The 22,449-nt window shown below is 52.3% G+C and overlaps 1 protein-coding gene across 13 annotated transcripts in view; it reads left to right on the top strand.

The window, feature by feature from the left end:
• MYO9B (myosin IXB) overlaps nt 1-22,449 on the top strand; it is an 88,884-nt gene that overhangs the window by 30,406 nt on the left and 36,029 nt on the right. For all 13 annotated transcript variants that reach the window (XM_064598170.1, XM_064598153.1, XM_064598158.1 and 10 more), the window contains exons 3-6: nt 15,271-15,365; nt 21,423-21,485; nt 21,895-21,994; nt 22,260-22,360. In XM_064598170.1, the coding sequence (XP_064454240.1) occupies nt 15,271-15,365; nt 21,423-21,485; nt 21,895-21,994; nt 22,260-22,360 (359 nt within the window). The remainder of the gene's footprint in view (nt 1-15,270; nt 15,366-21,422; nt 21,486-21,894; nt 21,995-22,259; nt 22,361-22,449) is intronic.

The raw sequence follows: 22,449 nt of genomic DNA, 5'->3' as shown, positions 1-22,449 counted from the left end.
GATGAAACCTTTCGCTTGGCATCTGAAGGGGGAAGCGTGCAGCCTTTGTGGGACTGAGCCCTTAACCTGTGGGAGCTGATACTATCTCAGGGGAGACGGTATCAGAATTGAGTTGAATCTTAGAACACCCAGCCGGTGTTGGAGGAGAGCTTGGTTTGGAGGGGAAAAAACCCCACACATCAGAAGTAGAGTCAGAACTGTAGAGTCTTTTTTTTTTTTTTTAAAGATTTTATTTATTTGAGATAGAGTGAGAGAGCATGAGCAGGGGGAAGGGGCAGAGGGAGAGGGAGAAGCAGGCTCTCCACTGAGCAGGGAGCCCGACACGGGGCTCAGTCCCAGGACCCTGGGCAGGATGTGGGGCAGACGCTTAACCGACTGAGCCGCCCGGGCGCCCCAGAACTGTAGAGTCTTAAAGTGGTTTGGAGGAGTCAAGAAAGGAGGCCTGGGATGTAGATGTCCCAGAAAGTTCAGCAGGGCCAGCTCCAACCTGAGGCTCTGTGCGGGGCTCCTTGCTGTCATGCTCACCCACTCTGTCCCATGGACAGCTGAGAGTGCTTTAATAGCCAGCCTGTTTGAGCTCTGGCTGAGGGTGGCGGGGGACATGTGGGGCCCCCACCCAGCCTTGTACCTTCCCAGAGGGCCCTCAGAGGGTTTCCAGCCGCACCCTGGGCCCTGAGGCCTCCCGCACCCCCGCCTGCAAGGCAGCGCTGTCTGCCGGGGTCACAGCGGGATGAGGACACAGAGTGAGACCCTAGTCCACCTGGACACCCCCACCCCCACCCCCGAACAATCCCTGGAGCTGCTCGGAGAAGCAGTGTGAAGGCGCTAGAGCTGATGGGGCCAGGCCGGAAGTGCGCACCCAGGGATCAGACACCCCTGGAGGAAGCTAGCTAGCGTCTGAGGTGTCAGACGCGTGTCAAGGCGGACTCATGGGAGCTCACAGCTGGGGGATGATGACTCAGCCAGAGAGAGGAGCGTGAGGACGAGTTTCTCGCGGCCCAGGGTGGGGGCTGGCGACGTTCCTGGCCACGGGGCTTAATGCAAACCAGCAGGTAGGGGTACTCCCATGTCACTACAAGGATGTCCCCAGATGCAGAAAATGGGGAGCAGCTACCAGGAGCACCCAGATCAGAGACGGGGAAGGGGGGGGATGACAGGAGACAGTCCAGCTGCAAAGTGGGAGGGGCTGCAGAAAGAGTGTCTGGGGGAGGTGAGGAGAACATAGGAGTGTCCTACGGCAGTGGTGTGGGGGGAAGTACCAGGAAGGGGTGGCCATCTAGAAGTTGGGGCTCACTGGTGCCCTCTGTCCCCCCTGTGCCCTGCAGACCTAGGGCTGCCTTTCTGGTCTGCTGCCTAAAAAAGTGCAGAGCCCTGACACTGTGCAACCATCGAAGGGTATTTTAGACAAAAGGGGAACTTATATTTTTGGGAACGCTGTGTCTAAAGAGGAAAGTGAAATTATGGGGTGTATTTTAAGCACCCAGAAAGGCCTCCTTGGAATTTACAGAAAAGGTTGATTAAAAGGCGAAACAGAGCTTGGGCCTGGGACACCCCTGCCACAGCCACTGCCTTTTCCGAATGTTCTGGACACTCTGCTGCACCAGGACTGGAGAGGGCCAGGGAATGTCTGCCCATCTATCAGCTACATCTGCGTTGCTGTTCGGGCGTGAACGTAGCCGGGCCAGGAGCAACCATACGGCCTGGCAGCTGATTTGTTTCCTAGTGATTATCCAGGATGGAGGGATTCCAGTGCCCCATCCCCAGCATCACCGGGAAGCTGCCCTCTGAAATTTCCTCTGTGTCAGCCAGCCACCAGCTGGCCACAGCCAACTCCCAAGGCCAGGCCCTGCAAGACCCCAGTTACCTGAGGCCCCTTGAGCCTGAGGCTCGTGGTCACCTGCCCAGCTACTGACCAGCCCTGTGACCCCAGTGTGGGGTTCCTGACCAGTTCCTCTTGGGGGGAGGGGAGAGTGTCACCACATGGCGGCAGTCAGACACCCAGGCCCAGAGTCCTCCATGAAGTGGGCCCTCGGGGATGCTACGTGGTATCATCACCCCAGGGGTAAGGTGACCCCTGAGAACATACAGAGTTCCATTTAGCCTTCTCTGCCCGTGGGGTCTCCGGGGCAGCTGATTTTTTAACGGAGTTCAAGGCTCAGTTCTCAGCGGGGGTGATTTTACCCCGAGGGCACGTTTGACCACATCTGGAAACTGGCATCTGGGGGGTAGAAGCCAGGGGTGCTGCTCGGCATCCTCCAATGCACAGGCCAGCCCCCTCCACAGAAGAGGATCTGGCCCCCAAATGCCCGCAGTGCCAAGGCCGAGCAATCTGCTGGAGTTTAGAGGCCTCCAGGATATGCAGTTACAAAGCCAGCCTGGGGTTCTGGAGCCACCACCCGGACAGAGCTTGTTGGGGGTGTGAATGTTTTAAGAGATGGTAAGCAGTGGCGGGGGTGGGGGGGGGCGGGGAGAGAAGATGACAAGGACGCACAGCCCCTGAGGGAACATCTTCAGGTCTCCCAAAGTGCCTGGACCAGTCCTTGCCCTTCATTATGTAACCACGCGCCCTTCCACCAGAATTTACCACGTGCCAGACTTCAGGGCCTGAAGCTGCCCCTGCCAGGAAGCCAGGAAGACAGGAGCAGGACTAGTTAGCCCAGCTCAGCTGCCCGTGCACTGTGTGACCTGTGGCAAGTCTACCTCTCTGCTCTGCCTCCTTCCTGATCACTCATCCCCAGGACCTTTGCATGCACTACACTCTCAGTCTAGAATGCTCTTGCCCCCAGTAATCTGGCTAAGTCCCACCCCAAGGCCTTCTGGGAGAGTCAAAGGTCCAGAGTGTCATGTGGCCAGCAGAGTCATGCCACAGAGCCAGCACTCAGCGTGGCTCCCGCCACCCCACATCCGGAGGCTCTGAGGGGCCATTGGTGTTCCAGGGCCACTTAGTCTAATTAAGCAGACCCGAGTCTCATGGGGAGCCAGGGACAGCCCTCCTGGGCATGGGCAGTCTTCCACACCCATTCCAGGGCTGAGCCCATAAGGAAGATGGGAGATGCCAGGGAGGGGGCTTCGAGAGACACAAAGGCTGGAAGCAGGCCGGTGGTGGAAAGTCAAAGGGAAGATTGTGTCTGCCTGAAAGAGATGCGTTTGGGGCACTTGACCCCTGACTGCTGGAGCCTTCGGTTCCAGTGGTCCTGGGCTCAGGTCAGCACCAGTCAGGGTTCCCCCAGACCCAAGGAAGATTGAGTGACCCACGAAGGCAGGCCAGGATGTTGCTCCTACTGCCCCTTTTCAAGGCAGAGTGGATACAGTGGAGATTACTCAGTTACAAAAAGGAATAAGTCACTGATACAGGCTGTAACGTGGATGAACCACAAAAACAACGTGCCGACCAAAAGAGGCCAGACTCGAAAGGCCACATAATCTGTGATCCTATCCATGTGTGTCCCGAAGAGGCAAGTCCAGAGGGACAGCAGATTAGCAATTGCCAGGGCTGAGGGAGGGGGACAGGGAATGACTGCTCATGGGGATGGAGTCTTCTTTTGGGGTGATGAAATGTTCTGGAACTAGATAGAGGTGATAGTTGCCACAACATGGTGAACATACCAAATGCCACTGAATTGCACATTAAAATGGTTAAAATGGTGAATTTGATGTTATATGAACTTCACAGTTAAAACAGAAATGCAGAGTGGTCTCTACATATCTGGAACACTGCCCATGGGGACCCACCACATTCCCCCACTTTGGTCCCCTCCCATAGATCTTGCATCCTGCTGCCATCGTAGCTAGAGCAGAGAGGGTTATAATGAGTACAAGTCCCAGACCAAATGCTATAGGGACAACTTCTTAAACAGGAGCCCCCCAGACATCCTAGAGCCTAGAGTTCCATTGGCTCTGGCCTCTGGTGGCTTTAGGCACACCTGAGCGCCTCCATCTCCCTGAGCCCCGTCCCTAAAGAACAGGCCACAGGACCCTTAAATGGAATTTCTCAAACAAGGGAGGCAAATGTCTCAAAAATGTTTTATCCAGCCTACTTTTCCATCCATGGAAGCCCACTTTGAACATTCATTATGCTAATTGCTGAAACTCCAGCGGCTGAGTGATGGTAAAATTTGCCAGAGTGGGTTGGCACTGGCCGCTCCAGAGTCTGTATCCTGGATTAGGCCACTGCCCTTACGGAGAGGCTTGGACCACAGTTCTGCAAGCTGATTCTACCAAGGGCCCCATAGTCAGCATTTCCAGATTTTAGGACCATGCAGTCTGCAGAACAGAACAGCCACAGATAATCATACATGAATGGGTGGGGCCATGTACCGATAAAACTATTTACAAAGACAAGCAGTGGGAGAGAAGCATCAGACAGACCCAAATTGAAGAACCTTCTGCAAAATACCCAGCCAATCCTCCTCAGAACTGTCCAGGTCTCAAAAACAAGAAAAGGCTGAGAAACTTGGTATGGAGACACCAAGGAGACAGGATGACTGAATGTGATAGGGAATGCTGGATGGGATCCTGGAACAGAAAAGGGACTTTAGAGAAAAACTGAGGACATCTGAATAAAATGTGAATTTAGTGAATAAGAACTTATCAATCAGTATTGGTTTGTTAGTTTTGTCAAAGGTAATGTTAATAGGGGGAACTGGGGGCACCTGGGTGGCTCATTCAGTTAAGTGTCTGACTCTTGGTTTCGGCTCAGGTCATGATCTCAGGGTCCTGAGATCGAGCCCCATGTCGGGCTCCGTGCTTACCCACAGAGTCGGCTTGTCCCTCTCCCTCTGCTCGTCCCTCCCCCCCGGAATAAATAAACAAAATCTTTAAAAAATAGGGGAAACTGAATGTGAGGTACACAGGAATTTGCTGAAATATTCTTATAACTTTTTGTAAATCTTAAAAGTTTATATTTTTCATAAAAAGACAGCCAGATTTGGCCTGTGGGGCATAGTCTGTAGACCTGGGGCTTAGATAAGCTCCCACCACCTTGGTGAGTTGTTCAAAGTAAATCTTAGACAGGGAAGACCCTGGCAAACTGGAACTTGGACCTCTCACACCTCCACTAGAGATACTTCCTTCTCAAAACAAACCCTAAAGCCATAGTTCTCGTCCTTCCTTGAATCAGAAGAACCCCCTCGGGCTCTGATTTAAGAATTTAGATTCCTTGGCCTTTCTAGAAATTCTGCAGGTCTGGGATGGGGCCCCAGACTCCGTATCTTTAACAAGCCTCCACAGCTCATAGTTGGGATCTCCACCTTTTCTCTCCTTCTCCCCAACCCACCAGAGTGGCACAGTAGTGGTGACTTGCTCTGGGGAAAGCAGCCACTGAAATCTTGGCAGTTCTGACAGATTCCCCACTACTGTAAGCAGGGAGCCCCAACATGACAGGTTTGTCCACCCCAGGTATGGGGGGTGGGTTCAAAGGCAAGTCCTTCCCCAGGGATGTGGAGAGAGTGTGTAGTGCCTGCAGAAGAGTGGAGAGATGCCCTGGAGACCCTCCAGCTCACCCCTGGGAGCTCACATTTCCTCATGCATGCAAATGCTTGGTTTTGCTGCATAGAAAGTACCAAAAGCCCTGCTGTTCTCATCATTGGCACCAGAGTCCGTGCCGTTTGGGAATTGGGTAGGGAGGCAGTCATCCTCCCAAGATGAAACCTTTCATAATGAACTGCCCACTTACAGAGTGGGTCCCCTACTCAAACTCTCCTCTCAGCTCAGCAGCCCCGGAGCATGCTCTCTCCCAGGTGCATCCCGCCTCACCAACGCCACACTAATCAGTTGCAAAGTGAGGTTGAAAAGTCCTGCAAAAGGTGCAGGATTTCAGAAAGTCATCAAGTGACCTGAACAATTGCTCTGACTCCGGTCACTCAGCCACACCCACAAGCAGCAGGTGGGGAAGAGAGCTAATGATGGCAGCCGGGGCTTCAGAAGGGAATGAGTCTGTCGTGCTGCTAAATGTAAACGGGTGCAATCCGCCTATTGAAAGGAGAGGATTTTCAGCTTGGCTCACAAAGCTGAGTCCCGACCTTGTGCTGTATGAACAAGGCACACCTAAACCAAGGAGGGAGCTAAAAATGAAAAGACAGGCCCAGATGTAGCAGGCAGATAGAAACAGGAGCGAAAAGAGCTGTAGTTCCATGGACACAGAGAAGGCAGAGTTCAGAGCTCTGGATGTTACATGTGACAAAGAAGATTCATCATAATACCAAAAACCTCAGTTTACACTTAAGGTATAATAGTTGGCAATATCTATGCACCAAACAACACAGCTGTTGCCTTTACAAAGTGGAAATTCTAGAAGATCCTGGGAGAAACAGCATGAGACTGGTTGTGTGGACAGCAAATCGGCAGGGATGTAATATGCCCAAACCGTGTGTTTAGGCAGATCTATGGACGTATCGTAAACCTTTCACTTTGATAAGAGAATAAATCTAAATTATTCATGGAGCATTCACAAGACTCATTCCTATATCAGGCCACGGAGAAAGCATCTAGAACTTCCAAAAGTAGAACTATTACAAGCAGCACTCTTAACAATGCAATGAAACTAGAAATTAATTTTTTAAAGACCCTTGCACATGGAAATTTTTTCAGAAAGAAACCGTAAGTCTCTGTTAAACAACTCTTGGATGAAGGGGCATCTGTAAACCAAAATTACAGGTTTTCTAAAAATCCATGACCAAAACTATATGTTATCAGAATCCACAGGACTATGTAAAGCAGTACCAAGAGGGCAATTCGTAGCCATAAGCACTTTATAGTCTTAAATACGAACAAATGAAAGTAAGTGAATTAATTTCCCAGCTCAAAAACCTGAGAAAAAGAACCAAGTAAACCCCAAAGAGAATGATTTGGCTGTTGAAATGGATAAGATGAGCCCTCGGGGATCATTTGAATTCCTCAAATGTTTTTGGTGCCATAAGAACCAAGCAAGGCCCTCCCCCATCAAAGCTTGATCTGTTCTTTACTCTCTGTGATCAGGCACATGGTTTCATTATAACCTAAACAAAAATTTAGTGAAATACCAGATACAAGAACTTGTTTCATACTTGGTTTCTTTTTTATCTTCCTCTTCCTTTTTTTTTTTAAAGATTCCGCAATCCCGCCCCCCAGCATGGTTTGCTTGAAACTTTGGCCCTTGGGAGAAATCTATCCATTTCAAAGAGCCTGTTCTGGTTCCAGGAGCCCTTGCTGGTTTTCAATGTTTCTGTCCGAGTCTGTGGCTGATTGTTGGGGCCAGTGCAGATAAGAGTGACAGAGCCCATTACAAACTGGGGGCACGGAGATAGGCTGAGTGTCCCATCCCATCGTCACTTGGCTCTCTGCAGATGCCTGATGTCCATTCACCCATCTGTCCAGCAGCTGGCTGTGAGAACCCACGGGGTGCCCCCAAGGCCCATGGGCAACAGGAAGGAAACAATCCAGGCAGAGGCCAGGTGTCAGCAGGGCCCTGGAAAACCTCCATTTCCGAACATTTAAGAATCAGGAGCCATGGGGTTGGATGTGACCCCTCCACTTCCTGCCCATACCCGCAGGCCCACGGAGCCTATAGTGCCACCTGGGCAGGCTGGCAGTGGTGGTGGGGAGGAGGAGGGTCCTCTCTCCCACCCCACAGCCACCTCCTCTCACCACCACCCCCTTCCCATCGTCATCCTTGTCCTCACCCAGCATCTTCCCTCCCTAGAACCGGCCCCCGCTCCCTGTATGACAGCTCTCTGGAAAGCACTTTAGCTGTACTTCTCACTTCCCCACCTCCTGTGACCTTGCTGGCCCATCCGGCCCTGCCCTCCGTGCCTTGAGGTCCTGCTTCTCTGGGTCCCTGCTGTGCCCTGGGAGACCAGTCAGTCCCGCCGATGCTCACACCCTTTCCTGTTCACTCACCCCGTGTCCAAGTGTCAGAGTCTTCTGCCCGTGGAGCAGAGAGCCCCTAGAACAGTGTCTTGTCCTGTAAAGGACCCCAGGTCTGTATTTTCAGCTCTGCTGCTGTAGTCTGAGAGCAGGCACAGACCACACATAAGCAGACGTAGCTATACGCCAAGTGGAGCTTTATTCTCGAAGTGAATTCGTGAAAGTTGAATTGCATATCCTATTCATGTGTTGTGAAATACTCTTTTGATTTTTTTTTTCAAGTATTAAAAAGTGTGAAAACTATCCTTAGCTCGTGGACCATACAGAAACAGGTAGCTGGCCATAATTTGCCAACCTTGGTAGAGATCAGAGCCCAAGACTGCCCCACCTTGCCAGACGTCAGGGAGGTGCCCTCCACACAACCAAGTTCCATTCTCGTACAGACCATCTGTCCCTGCTTCAGGCTACAATGGCAGATTCGGGTCATATTGACAAAACCTCAGATATGTATTATGTGGCCCTTCACAGGACAAAGTTGCAGCCCCTGGTTCCCATAGTCTCATTTCATCTTTAAACAATGTGGGGAGTCAGAGGTTCTCTCCCTCATTTGACAGGAGGGGCATCTGAAACCCAAGAGCATTGAACCAATTCGCCTCTGGTGACCCTCCCCTAGGCTACCGGGACCCACTGGCATCCCCTGCAGACAGAGCCATTTGCCTGGGCTCCTTGCCAGAAGTAGCCCTCCACCCCACGCAGGGTTATTTTCCCAGCATTTCCACCCAGGAAAGCCCCAGGTTGGAGTGGACACCCTGGGGCTGTTTGCTCAGCACACAGGGCAGAGCAGACCCTCCAGGCTCCTTGGTTCATGGACCACCTGGGCAGAGACACTGTCTGTGGAGCTTCTGTGCTCCCATCAGGCCCATGAGACACCTCCCGGAGTGCCTCCTGCCCTGTCTGACCGTCATCTGTGTCCCCAAGTGGGCGCAACCTGTCAGTGGGTGCAGGCCGAGTTCTGTTTCATATAGCAGAGTATCCCCAAAACATGGAGAATACCGTGGAGAAAAACAAGTCTGTCCCACCCTGCCACCACCAACCTCCAGTCGCTCCCAGTGTCGTGTTCTCCCACCCCCACCCATGACTGGAACAGGAGCCCAGCAAGGGGGAGACACTCTCGTTTGGCCCCATCCTTAGGCGTCATTGTTGCCTAATACCTGCTAATGTTCTTTCACCAAAGGAGGCCTGTCCCCACAACCCCAGTCACTCCTCTGTCTCCATGCCCGGTCTGGGCTTGGACACGAGATCCGGAAGTCCCGCGTGGCGCGTGGTCTGAAGCAGGGACCGAGGCTTCACCCCGAGGTGGCATTGCCCAGGGAGGGGCTGCATCAAGACCACAAAAGGTGGTGGCTCCTCGAGGTGGTGACACTCAATCCGTGGCCAGGGTGGACAGGCAGGGGGCTCGCTGAATTTGCGCCAGTGCCAGACACACAGCAGCCAATCAGTAAACTGTTGTCAAGTGGAAGGATGGATGGACGAATGAATGAGTGAATGAGACCACATGCGCCGAAGCCTCACAAACACTTGGGAAGTGAGGTCCCTGTGACTAGAAGGTCAGGAAAACAGAGAAGGCCGACCCCATAACCAAGAGAGAACCGTTAGAATGACCTAGAACTTCCTTCTGAGAAAGGATGGCCACGGGTAAACCTGGGCACAATGGAGTTATCTTGGGTTAGGCCACCTCAACCTGGCTGGAAGGACAGCCACCCTGGGTGGTGAGGCTGGGGGACTTCTCCACAGGGGAATCCCAGCTTGAGGCTCACCTGTCAACATGGGAGATAAGGCAAATGCATTTGCCTTCGTGAGTTCATCCCATGGGGCTTTCACGTTTTGAAATCCGAAAGCAAAACAGTTTGCCTAATGCAGTCCATCAAAGTTTGTTTGGTTTTTGTGTGGGATGCACAAGAGGCCAGGTGTAAGCTCAGAAAGGGCTCGGGCGTCCATCTGCCTGGTCGCCAGGCCCAGGGTGAGCCGCCTCAGCCAGGGCAGGCAGGCACCTGAAAAGGTCCCAGGCTGTGGGGACTGAGGGGCCAATGCATGGAGCGTGTGCTGGGAGTGAGGACACTGGGTTCAAACCCAGGGTCATGTCAACTGCCTGCCTGCCCTCAGACTTCAGGGAAGTTAGCAGGCCTCTCTGTGCCTCAGTTTCCTCATCTGAAATGGGGCACACCTGTCTCTCAGAGGAGTAGAAGCAAAAGAAAGAGAAGCCCCGGGCGCCTGGGTGGCTCAGTTGGTTAAGCGACTGCCTTCGGCTCAGGTCATGATCCCAGGGTCCTGGGATCGAGTCCCGCATCGGGCTCTCTGCTCCTTGGGAGCCTGCTTCTCCCTCTGCCTCTCTCTCTCTGTCTCTCATGAATAAATAAATAAAATCTTAAAAAAAAAAAAAAAAAAGAAAGAAAGAAAGAGAAGCCCCATCTCACCTGATGTGGGACTGGACTCACCACAGGTCATTCTGTGATGTTACCACCATTCTTCCTAAAATGTTAACCACGCATTTCAGCCTAGAGCACAGGAGGCATCCTGTTTAGATAGAAAATGCACCTTATAAAATTTCTGGCTAAGTAAGATGCTCAACCTCAATTTCTCCAAATTAAGAAACCCTTTGAATTTCCCAAAAGAACCTCAAAGGACAAGGACAGTTGGAAGAAAGTCAGGGGTCCCCCCAGCTCTTGTCATCCTCAGCAGGGTCGAGGGTGGCCTGGGAGGGGTACACAGTGCCCTCCATGGGCCCACGATCATCTGCCCCGTCAGAGGAAGGGGCAGATGTGTTGCTTCTTTGTTACTTTTACCTAGAAACTGTGCCTGGAGGATTTTGAACTACTTTACGGGTTTTTTCCTTCTATCATGATTCTGGGGTTTTTTTGGTTTTGTTTTTGTTTTTTTAAGATTTATTTATTTATTTATTTATTTATTTAATAGAGAGAGACACAAGCAGGGGGAGTGGGAGAGGGAGAAGCAGACTCCTGCTGAGCAGGGAGCCCTATGTGGGGCTCAATCCCAGGACCCTGGGACCATGACCTGAGCCGAAGGCAGACGCCCAATGACTGAGCCACCCAGGTGCCCTGTTAATGTTTTTTTTTCTTTGGTCATAGTGTATAACTTATATTAGAAATCTGTACTTTGTGTTAGATAAGGGAAAGAAGTGTTTCCTGGAAAGTAGAGGCCTTTCTCCCATAGCATTTTGCCAGCACTCTGGCTTTCCTGGCCTGGTGGGAAGACAGCATTAACATGTTGGCCTCCGAGGCCCCAGTGCCAGATCACATCGCATCACTGCAGGCGCCTGGATCCCGCTTCCTCCCTCCCGGCCACTCCGGGCCCCACATGATCACCCAGCACACCATCCTCCCTTGTACTCCCATGCACTCGGAGGCCATGCGCGCACCCGTCCAGCCCCTGGAGCAGCTACATAATAACTCCCTTGGCTGTGAGCGCCAGGCTAGCATTTCCTCCTCCTTGGACATATAATAGCAGCAACCGGATATTTTTAGACTGGCTTTGAAAAGTCGCAGTGTGCTGAGACCGCATACCAGACGTGTGAGGTCACTGCCCGCCCCCCCCGCCCCCAGGCCTGGGCTGCACAGAGCTGGTGGGCCCTCGCATCCCGAAGACTTTCCCTCTTGTGGTCCCCAAGACACCAGCCCTGACTGTTCCTTAGAAATCCCATGGAGTCTTGCCCCGAGTTCAAAAGGGGGACTGCCGTGGGTCTTTGGGACGCGCGTGCACGTTGCCGGGGTGCCTCTGCAGTGGGCCCTGGACCTGGATGCTGCAGGGGCCCCAGCACAGAGAGAGGCCCGTTCCCCGGGGAAGGAGCCCACACAGGCTCGGGCATCGCCACGCCATCTGCTCGTAGTTAGGCAGGCAGGCTTGCTCACGGAGTTTATTTTAGTTCGGAGCAAGGGGAGGGCCCGGGCCTGTCCTCAGCTCAGATGGCACCCCGTGGGGTCTCGTGAGCCTGCAATGAAAGGAGGAAACGGACCTGCTGCCTGCTGATTCCTGGAGCAGAACGGCAAGAGTCCCCGGGCTTTACTCCAGACAAAAAACACAGTTCCAAGGCTGAACTTGAGGGAAACCAGAGATTAAACCTAGAAAGACAGTTTTCTTCCTCACAGGATTCCTCGGGCCTTATAGTGCCCATGGGGGTCCTCACGACAGGATGAAGGGCCCAAAGAGCCCTTGACCACCCAACCCTGCAGACCCCTTTAACCTCCGTCTGTATATAGCAGCGCTACTCAGCAATTCAGCCAGCTCTGGGAACATTTCTGATTGTCGCAGATGCTGTCGGCCTCTGCCAGGTGGAGGCTCGGGACCCCACAGTGCACAGGACAGCCCCACGGATCAGCAGGGCCGAGGCTGGGAACCCTGCGCCGGCTTCCGTAGGCACTTGGGCGACCAGGCAGACCCAGGCCTGGCTCCCAGCATTGTCACCCAGCCACTGGCCAGCAGCTTGGTCACATATCGCAGGACGTGGTCGTTCCCATTGGCTGAAGAGCCCCTGTATTTAATCCAACTCTCCAGACTTTCAAAACCTGGCAATGGACAACAGGTCCTAAGGAAGCATTTGTGAAGAAGAGAAGGGGGCTCTGCGGCCGCTGTCTTGACTCGGGAACGCACCTCCTCACACTGGGTTCTGCCTCCATAAGGCCACGTGGCACCCACTCCCCACTGAAAGTGCCCGGCCACCACCCTGCCCTGAGCAGATCCCCCCGCCCCCGGTGCACCTCCCGGCCAGGTTGCCTCTCTGGGGCTCCTCCTTCGTTGTTACACTCTTGCTGGGTGACTTGGCCGTTGCCTCAGTTCCTTCAGCAGGGCCCATTCCTGGGGTCTGGCGCCCCTGGGACAGTGGGGCAGGAAGTTCTTGCCCTGTGACACACACACACACACACACACACACACGCCAGCCAGGTGCCGCTATCCTGGGACAGTGGGGCAGGAAGTTCTTGCCCTGTCTCTCTCTCTCTCTCTCTCTCTCTCTCTCTCACACACACACACACACACACACACATACACACACGCCAGCCACGTACCACTATCCTGGTACTGAGCTCTGCGGAACGGAGCCATTCTCAAAGGAAGCGTCCTGGGCTGCCTCCCAGCAGACGCTTTTTTGTGGGGCTTCTGCCTTCAGATTGCCACACCAGAAGCTCTGATCAGTGATCCACCTGCATTCATTTCCCTGCAGAATGAAGCCTTTAAGAAAAGCCTGGATCCTGGGTGCCTGGGTGGCTCAGTTGGTTAAGCGACTGCCTTCGGCTCAGGTCATGATCCTGGAGTCCCGGGATCGAGTCCCACATCGGGCTCCCTGCTCGGCAGGGAGCCTGCTTCTCCCTCTGACCCTCCCCCCTCTCATGTGCTCGCTCTCTCTCATTCTCTCTCTCTCAAATAAATAAATAAAATCTTTAAAAAAAAAAAAAAAAAAGAAAAGAAAAGCCTGGATCCTGAGTTCCCTGCAGGCCTGGCCATCTCTCCCCACCCTGCCCTCCTCCCTCTGCCCCACCGGACCCTCGGACATCCACGCTCAGTCCCCACCCTGCAAACCTTGACAGTGGCCTTGCCACTTCCTCTCCGTTGTCCTCATGCCTATGCAGCCTCCCACACAGCTCAGCCTTCTCAAACTGGAACATTGTTGGCCCTTCTCGTGGGCACCAAGCTTCCCTTTCTGTGAGTGGGGCATCACCCCCCCCCATGTCACTCCTTCTTTGGCCCCTGGAGCCACAAGGACTTGGACAGCTGAGCACCAGGCCCCGTGATCGGTTCTGCCCTTCTCCCCTCCCCTGCCCGCCCCACCGCTCCCACCTCTGCCAGCAACTTGCTCCCCGAAACAGGGAAACCGCCCCCAGCACCTTCCCTGCCCTGCATTCCCCCAAGGCTTTATCATACCCTCTCCCTGTCTGTTCACCTCTCCGGGGTGTTGGGTACTTCATGGAGAAGGGGCACCCCAAGGCCCTGAGCGGGGTGTGTTCTTTGTCTTAATCTGGGTTGTGGACACACAGGAGGCCCAGGGGGGACCCCAGTGAGTCACAGACTCCATGCACTGTGCATCCTTTCCTCTATATATTGGAAATAAAGCCCCGATTCATGCCGCCATGAGAATGAACCCCAAAAACATCCTGCTAAGTGAAGGAAGCAAGACAAAAGGCCACATACTGTATGCTCCCACTTAGGCAAAATATCACACACAGGCAAATCCATAGTGACAGAAAGCAGACTGGTGGCTGCCAGGGGCTGGGGGAGGCAGGAGGGGGGATGGGGAGTGACAGCTGATGGGGATGGGGGTCTCTTTTTGGGGTGATGGAAATGTTCTGGAACTAAACGGAGGTGATGGTTACACAACATTGTGAATGTACTAAATGCCACTGAACCGTTTATTTTTAAATGGTTAATTGTATTTTATGCCAGTTTCACCCCCAATCAAAAAATTTGTTGTGAGGGGCGCCTGGGTGGCTCAGTCGTTAGGCGTCTGCCTTAGGCTCAGGTCATGATCCCAGGGTCCTGGGATCAAGCTCCAGATGGGGCTCCCTGCTCGGCAGGGAGCCTGCTTCTCCCTCTCCCACTCCCCCTGCTTTGTTCCCTCTCTTGCTGTCTCTCTCTGTCAAATAAATAAATAAAATCTTTAAAAAAAAAAAAACTGTGTTGTGAACCGGCTTGTCCTCTCACAGAATCGCAGGACCCCTCCAGGCCAGGACCTATCTCCACATCTGCTCCCTCTCAATCAGCCTCCTCTTCCCCTGGGGCCCAGAGCCCTCATCAGCTTAGGGCCCAGCAAACTTCTTCTGGAAAGGGCCAGACAGTGAATATGTTCAGCTTTGCAGGCCAGAACGGTCTCTATCATGGTTATTCTGCTGCTAGAGTGAGAAAGCAGCCATGGGCGATCCATAAATGCACAGGCTTGGCTGCGTGCCAATAAAACTTCGTTTATGGACACTGAAATGTGAATAGAATTTTCATGTGTCAGGAAGTACTATTCTTGTTTTGGGGGTTTTTTTGTTTTGTTTTTTTTTTTGAACGATTTACAAATGTAAAAACCACTCTTGGCTCACAGGCAATACAAAAATAAGCAGTGGACTGGATTTCAGCCCATGGGCCAGAGTTCACCCTCCGAACAATTATAACGGAAAAAGAAAGCCGTTGATTAGCATTTTTCATGTCTGAGGCTTAAAGCTTGAACCCCTCACACAACCCAAACACAGAGGTAATAAAGTATGTTGGCGCACACCTGGGCTACACGCCTTGTGTTTACCAGGCTCATCAGGGCCACTGGCTGACTTTAGGCAAACGAGTGTCCATGATGCCCAGGGGGACTTCCAAGGCTCCAGACTGCGGCGTGTAGAAATTTCATCCTCACGACCTGAAAACCTGCTCTTGTTTTCCCCACAGGCTTTCGGAAATGCCAAAACGGCCCACAACAACAACTCCAGCCGATTTGGGAAATTCATCCAGGTCAACTACCTGGAGAGTGGCATCGTGCGAGGGTGAGTTGGCAGCCGCCTAGCTGTGGGCCACCAGCCTTGGTCCTGGGGTCCTGGGCATCCCTGCGAGGAGGAGCCAGCCTGGGAGCTCAGTGTGGAAATTGTGGCTCTGCAGATATGTGTGAATTGTACAGGGAGGCAAGTGTGGGTTTTATTTAAGTCAGTGATGTGAAGATCTAAGTTGTGGGTCAAAGTGGGAAATGTAAGTGTGGGAGGGGCGGGACCTCTGTCCCCAGGTCATCGAGCCTGGGCCCAGGTGCCCAAGAAGCAAGTACAACGACCTGAAGGTGCTAGCGTGATGGAGTTTGCCAAGAACAGGCAAGGACATACCAACCTATGTCTTGGTCTTGATGAGGTTTCAAATTCAGTGGGTCTGGGGATGCCATAGGCAGAGTTGATGTGGACTGTGGCAGTTGCCAAACATGTGCCCCTTTAGCCAGGAGAAGACATAAGGCTGGGTAGCAGAAATGAAGTGGTTGTCCAAGGAAGTACTGAAGGTAAGCAGATGGGTGAATGGGAGGGAGGGAGGATAGATAGATTAATGGATGGAATTGTGGGTGGGTAGGTGGGTGGGTGGGTAGGTGGGTGGGTGGGTGGATGGATGGATGGATGGATGGATTCATGGGTGGGTGGGTAGATGGATGGATTCGTGGGTGGGTGAGTAGATAGATGAATAAATTCATGGACTGGGTGGGTAGGTGGATAGATTCATTGCTAGATGGGAAAATTCATAGATGGATGAGTTCGTAGATTGATGGATCCATGGATGGATGAATGGATTAGGTAGATGTGTGAGTGGGTAGGTGGTAACTGGATTGTGAAGTTGATTGGTGAAAGTTAAAACAGACCAGCATTTTGTGCCAGAAATGTGAGTTCCTTAGGTGGAGGCACAGTCACTTCAACTAAACGTATAACATTGAAATTGTGTTTGTTACTCTGTGCAGTAGTTATGCTTAAGAAAATGGCAGCTTTGTGAAGTGAATTAATGTTACAAGGAATTACCTATTTTGTCATAGTATTTAAGTCAATGTCATTTTCAGAATTCGGTTCTGTAGCATTTCTTTCTCTCTTTTTTTTTTTTTTTTTAAAGATTATTTATTTGAGAGAGAGAGAGAATGAGAGAGAGCACATGAGAGGGGGGAGGGTCAGAGGGAGAAGCAGACTCCCTGCCGAGCAGGGAGCCCCATGCGGGACTCGATCCTGGGACTAGGATCATGACCTGAGCCGAAGGCAGTCGCTTAACCAACTGAGCCACCCAGGCGCCCACATTTCTTTCTCTTTAAAAAGTATATATTCTGGGTAGTTACAGTTTGGTTAAAAAATGTAATTATGGTTTAAGACTGCATAATGTATTGGGTATTTTTTTTTTTTTTACACAAAGGTCTTATGAACCAGTGAAACTCTTTCAGAGTTGGGACACCTGGGTGGCTCAGTTGGTTAAGCCACTGTCTTCGGCTCAGGTCATGATCCCAGGGTCCTGGGATCGAGCCCCACGTTGGGCTCCCTGCTCTGTGGGGAGCCTCCTTCTCCCTCTCCTTCTGTCTGCTACTCCTCCTACTTATTCTCTCTCGATCTCTAAATAAAATCTTTAAAACAAAACAAAACAAAACTCTTTCAGAATTAAAAAAAAAAAAAAAAAAGAAGGCATCTTGGCATAGTCTGCGGTTGCTCAAAGGGATCATCCCTGCCTCCACATTCTGGTGGGAGGGTCTGTGGTAGAAGCAGGATTTATACCAGTTCCAGGTGATGCTCTGAGCAGCCTAAATGTTCGACATGGGGAAGAGACCTGAGCAACAGGGCTAGAGTCCTAGAGAAGGCTCCAGCATTTCAGGAATGGAGAAGTCCTGGACTGGCGGGGCCTAGGGATTGAGTCTAAAGTATGTCAGTTCCTCTGTCCATCTTACCTGACTGATGATCATTTCAAATGACAAATCATATTCAAGACACAAATTGGAATGTTGTTTTCTCAAATCCTTCAGCCTCTGTCTTCTTTCCTTTTTCCCACTGCCCAGGCTGCAATGGGCAGTGGTCTGGGGGAGAGAACCCACAATAAATGGCAGTTCTGCTCCGGCCCCTCAGCCCCCCACAGACCATCCAGCCGTCCCCCCAGCTCAGTGCTGCTGGGCACCTGCATGGGCCCGGCCACCCCCTGTCCCTGTGGCGGGGCCTCTGACCAGCAGGAGATGCCCGGAGTATCTTGTCAGGCACAGGACACAGAATTATACCCCATCTATAGTTCTGGGGGCTCCCTCAGGGGTGCAGAGATGCCAGAAGGCTGCCTCATGTTTTCCTGGGTCCCGGGCTGGCTCTGCAGCCGTGGGCCAGACGGGGGAGTCTTTGCTCCCAGCTTGCTCCTCTGTGTGGTCTGTTTGGTGTCCTAGGGCTGCCAGAACAAAGTGCCAGAAACCGGGGGGCTCAGAACAACAGGAATTTATTGGCTCACAGTGCTAGAGGTTGGAAGCCTGCAATCAAGACGTAGGCAGGACAGCGCTTCCCCCTGGAGGCTCCAGGAGAGGATTCTTCGTGCCCTCTTGCAGCTTCTGGTGACCCCAGGCTTTCCTTGGCTTATGGCCACATCACCCCAATCTCTGCTTCCACCATCACGTGGTCTTCTCCTCTGTGTCTCGGTGTTCTCTTCTACTTCTTAGGACTTTGTCCTTGGATTTAGGGTCCACCCTGATCTTGGAGGATGATCATATCTCCAGATGCCTTCCCTTAATTACATCTCCAAAGACCCTTTTTCCAAATAAGGTCACACTCGCATCTTCTGGGGGCCACCGCGTGACCCAGTGTGCCAGCAGGGGTCGGCCCTCAGCTATCCAGTGCAGCCTGTTCTGCCGGCCATCAAGCTCTGGGCCAGAGCTCTAGGTGGCTGAGTCTTATAGACCAACTTTTGAAAGTCCTCTATCTGTGGCCTCAGACTCAGGAAAGGAAGTCCCACCTCAGCCCATGACCGTGGCCTGCCCACTCTCCGAGGGGGAGGTGCACTTCCTGTCCTGGGAGTGGCCACAGCCAGCTGGGGAAGAGCAGGCCCAGACCCGGTTCTGCTTTTGGGGAGGTGACACTTCTCAGTGCCATTTCCTGTGGAGGCCAAGGGTCAGGGGCAGTCCAAGCCTTCCTTCAGTTCCCCAATTTGCAAGGCCTCGTCTTCCTGTGGGTTCAGTGGCTTAGTGTTGGGGGATCCCTGGCCCCCCTACGAACCCCGATAGGGGCCGGGGCCTTAAAAACGATCAGGGAAAGGCGTCATCAAATGGCAGCTCGATGCCAGTAAGGGGTCACTCTCCTTCCCCCCCTCCCCCCACCGCTGATACGCAGGGAATTGGCCACAGGTGGAGATTCTAACAGGAGTCTGATTCTAGAACCAGATGCGGGCCTCCCTCCCCAGGAGAACAAGCCACGAATAACTAAAATAGTTACTAGCAGGGGGAAGGAATAGAAAAAAACATACGAGTTTGGAAGCAGAGCGAACACCGGCCGAGTCCGTGGACACCCGCCCGTGCCTGTTTTGTGTGCATGTGTCCCAGGCAAGACTGCAGAAAGGACACTGCCGTCCTGGAGAGAGAGAGAGGCAGGCGGCATCCAGCAAGCCCCAGACCAGGGGCCCAGTGCTGTCCCCCAGGTCTGCCTCCCACCCCTCGGGCACCAGCTGCCCCTCCTATAAAACCAGATGCACTCAAATGAGGGTGGCCTGCAAAGCCATCCAGCTCCCACACTTTGTGGAACCCATGAAAGCCCAGCCCCTCCAGCCCCAGTGGGTGTGGAGGGAGCAGGGCCAATGCCTGGTTCGGGTCCCCACCAGGCCACTTCCCTCCCGTGGGGTCCTAGGCAGCAGGTGGCCCCTTCAATTTTCAGTATCTCATCTTTCGATGGGAGCCACAGTGCCCACCCCCAGGTGGAAGGATTCAGGGCATTTAATTCCTGAGAAGGCACTAGGTGCTCAAGGAATAGTCACCATTACTACTGCTAGCTTTGAGAGTGTGGCTGTAGAGGTCCCTGGCCCCTGGCCCAGAGGCCATCCAGCCTTGTGGACCCCTGACCATCAAACATCAGTCATCGGATGAACGGGCCGACAGATGTGCTGTGTCCAGCCACGAGAAGGAACAGAGTTCCGATAACACGCTACGATGTGGCTAAATCGCAGAGTTCTCGGGCTGAGTGACAAGGCAGACACAGTATATATGTCAAAGGATTATATTTCTTTAAAATTCTAGACAATGCAAACTAATCTATAGTGGGGCTGATCAGTGGCCACTTGGGGGTGGGAGGCAGGGAGGGGTGACCAAGGGCCCAGGAAGCTGGGTCATGGTGGTGGGCACACAGGTGTCTGCATGTGTCACAACTCATCAGTTCACACGCTTCTAGTTTACGTCAGTGGCAGCTAGTAAAGCTGGTGGAACAAAATAGGAAAGGACCCAGTCAAGACTCACCACGTTGCACACTTTAAGAATGTGTGGTTTAGGGGCGCCTGGGTGGCTCAGTCGTTAAGCGTCTGCCTTCGGCTCAGGTCGTGATCCCAGGGTCCTGGGATCGAGCCCTGCACTGGGCTCCCTACTCCGCGGGAAGCCTGCTTCTCCCTCTCCCACTCCCCCTGCTTGTGTTCCCTCTCTCGCTGTGTCTCTCTCTGTCAAATAAATAAATAAAATCTTTAAAAAACAAAAACAAGCACCATATGAGTCTATTTATATGAGGTCTCTAGAGTGGTCAAATCCATAGAGACAGAAGGTGGAATGGTGGGGAGTCTGTGTTTCATGGGGACAGAGGTTCAGTTTGGGAAGATGAACCAGTCCTGGAGATGGATGAGGGGGTTGGCTGCATGCCAGTGTGAATATGCTTAATGTCCTGCAACTGGACAGTTAAAAATGGTTGCAATGGGGCGCCTGGATGGCTCAGTCGTTAAGCGTCTGCCTTCGGCTCAGGTCGTGATCCCAGGGTCCTGGGATCGAGCCCTGCACTGGGCTCCCTACTCCGCGGGAAGCCTGCTTCTCCCTCTCCCACTCCCCCTGCTTGTGTTCCCTCTCTTGCTGTCTCTCTCTCTGTCAAATAAATAAATAAATACATACATACATACATACATACATAAATAAGAATGTGTGGTTTATATCAATAATGAAGCTGTAGGGCGCCTGGGTGGCTCAGTTGGTTAAGCGACTGCCTTCGGCTCAGGTCATGATCCTGGAGTCCCGGGATCGAGTCCCACATCGGGCTACCTGCTCAGCAGGGAGTCTGCTTCTCCCTCTCCCGCTCCCCCCTCTTGTGCTCTTTCTCTCTCTCACTCTCTCTCTCAAATAAATAAATAAAATCTTAAAAAAAAAAAATAGAAAATGAAACTGTTAGCTTATATTTAGATTTTTAATGGGAGAAACATTTAATTGCTGAGGAGGTGGTGAATGCAGGGGGTGACCTTCTATATTGTCCATGAAAACATGGGTATAATCACTCAGGTTTCCGCTGCCTGAGGGGGTTCCCCCAGGATGCTCCTTGAGCTTTCCGAGCAATGATCAGCCTGCATCTGTTCTGGGGAGCAGAAGTGGCCAACCCGAGTTCCTTATTTTTATGAATGGCAGTCATAGAATAAGGCAACACTTAGGGTGATTTTTAGGGTAGTTATATTTACAACACATAGACTGATTATATTTGCAACATTTAAATTGGTTGTATTTGCGACGTTTAGGATGGTTGTATTTCTTTTTTTGTTGTTTTTTTGTTTGTTTGTTTGTTTAGATTTTATTTATTTATTTGAGACAGAGTGTGAGAGCACAAGCAGGAGGTAGGGGCAGAGGCAGAGGGAGAAGCAGACTCCCTTGCTGAGCAGGGACCCTGACTCGCACCTCGATCCCAGGACCCTGGGATCATGACCTGAGCCAAAGGCAGATGCTTAACTGACCGAGCCACGCAGGCGCCCCATATTTCTAAAGGTGATTTAGGTACCTGTGTTTACCTTGTATCAAAGGAAGTTAATCCACAGCTGGCTTTGTTATGGTAACAAATTACTCTAGTTCTTCCAGAAAACTCTTATCAAAATGTTAACATCTTATTCTTTCATCTTTCTTTTAATGACAGAGCTGTTGTCGAAAAATACCTGCTTGAAAAGTCCCGCCTGGTCTCTCAAGAGAAGGATGAGAGGTAGGAGGAAATTTCCTTGGTGACCCACCACATCTGCTTTCTTCCCCGCAAAGGAGAGAAGCAGGTGTCCTGGGCCTACAGGAGGCCGTGGCTGATGTCCCAGGATCGAGGCTGCTCTGGGGCTGCAAGCTTTGCGCTCATACCTCCTAAACCACCTTTTTTGGGCTTATTTTTGTGCCTGCTCCAGGCTTTTACTCAGAGTAATACACCCCCCCATCCACAGACATCTACTCACCAGAGAAGCTCAGAGTTTAGTTTTTAGAATCGACTTATTGTCTCAAATTGGTACATATTTGAGGTGCTTTTTTTCCCCCCAGTGTGGGCTCCACAGCAATATTAGCAGTGGTTTGAAGAGTAGCTGTCGTGTGGTGTCCAAAAACGAATTTTTTCTCCTCGTTTTGACCCCCAGGAACTACCATGTGTTTTATTATTTGTTACTTGGCGTCAGCGAGGAAGAGCGTCAAGAATTTCAGCTCAAGCAGCCTGAAGATTATTTCTACCTCAACCAGGTAAACAGCCCCACGTTCCAGCCACAAACGCCGCCTCTGTTCCCCACGGGCTGTTTACGTGCCACCGGGAGGTCAGAGGCTGTCTGCCTGGGCCCTCTCCGGCCCCCAAACCCGACTCCAAAGAGGCCCAGAGAAGGCGGCATAAAGGGGCCCATTCATTCCCCGTGTCCTGAGCCCTGCCCCCTCGGCTCCAGCCAAAATCACTCTTGCACGCCGCCCTTGCCAGCCCAGAAATACCCAGAGTGCCCCTGCCTTTGTTTTTCAGCATAACTTGAAGATCGAAGATGGAGAAGACCTAAAGCATGACTTTGAGAGACTCAAGCAGGCCATGGAGATGGTGGGCTTCCTCCCAGCCACCAAGAAGCAGTAAGTGGGCGGGCCGGCCATCCCACCTTCTGCACGGACCCCCCCACACACACATCTTACCTAAGGCCCCTCTCTGAGAGCTGACTGAC

The sequence above is a fragment of the Mirounga angustirostris genome, unplaced genomic scaffold (genome assembly GCF_029215605.1).
Source record: "Mirounga angustirostris isolate CCGP_5_RB_7025 unplaced genomic scaffold, mMirAng1.0.hap1 SCAF_1, whole genome shotgun sequence".
Classification (NCBI taxonomy): domain Eukaryota; kingdom Metazoa; phylum Chordata; class Mammalia; order Carnivora; family Phocidae; genus Mirounga; species Mirounga angustirostris.
Note: the sequence above shows the minus strand (reverse complement) of the source record. Positions and strands in the feature narration are given on the sequence as shown.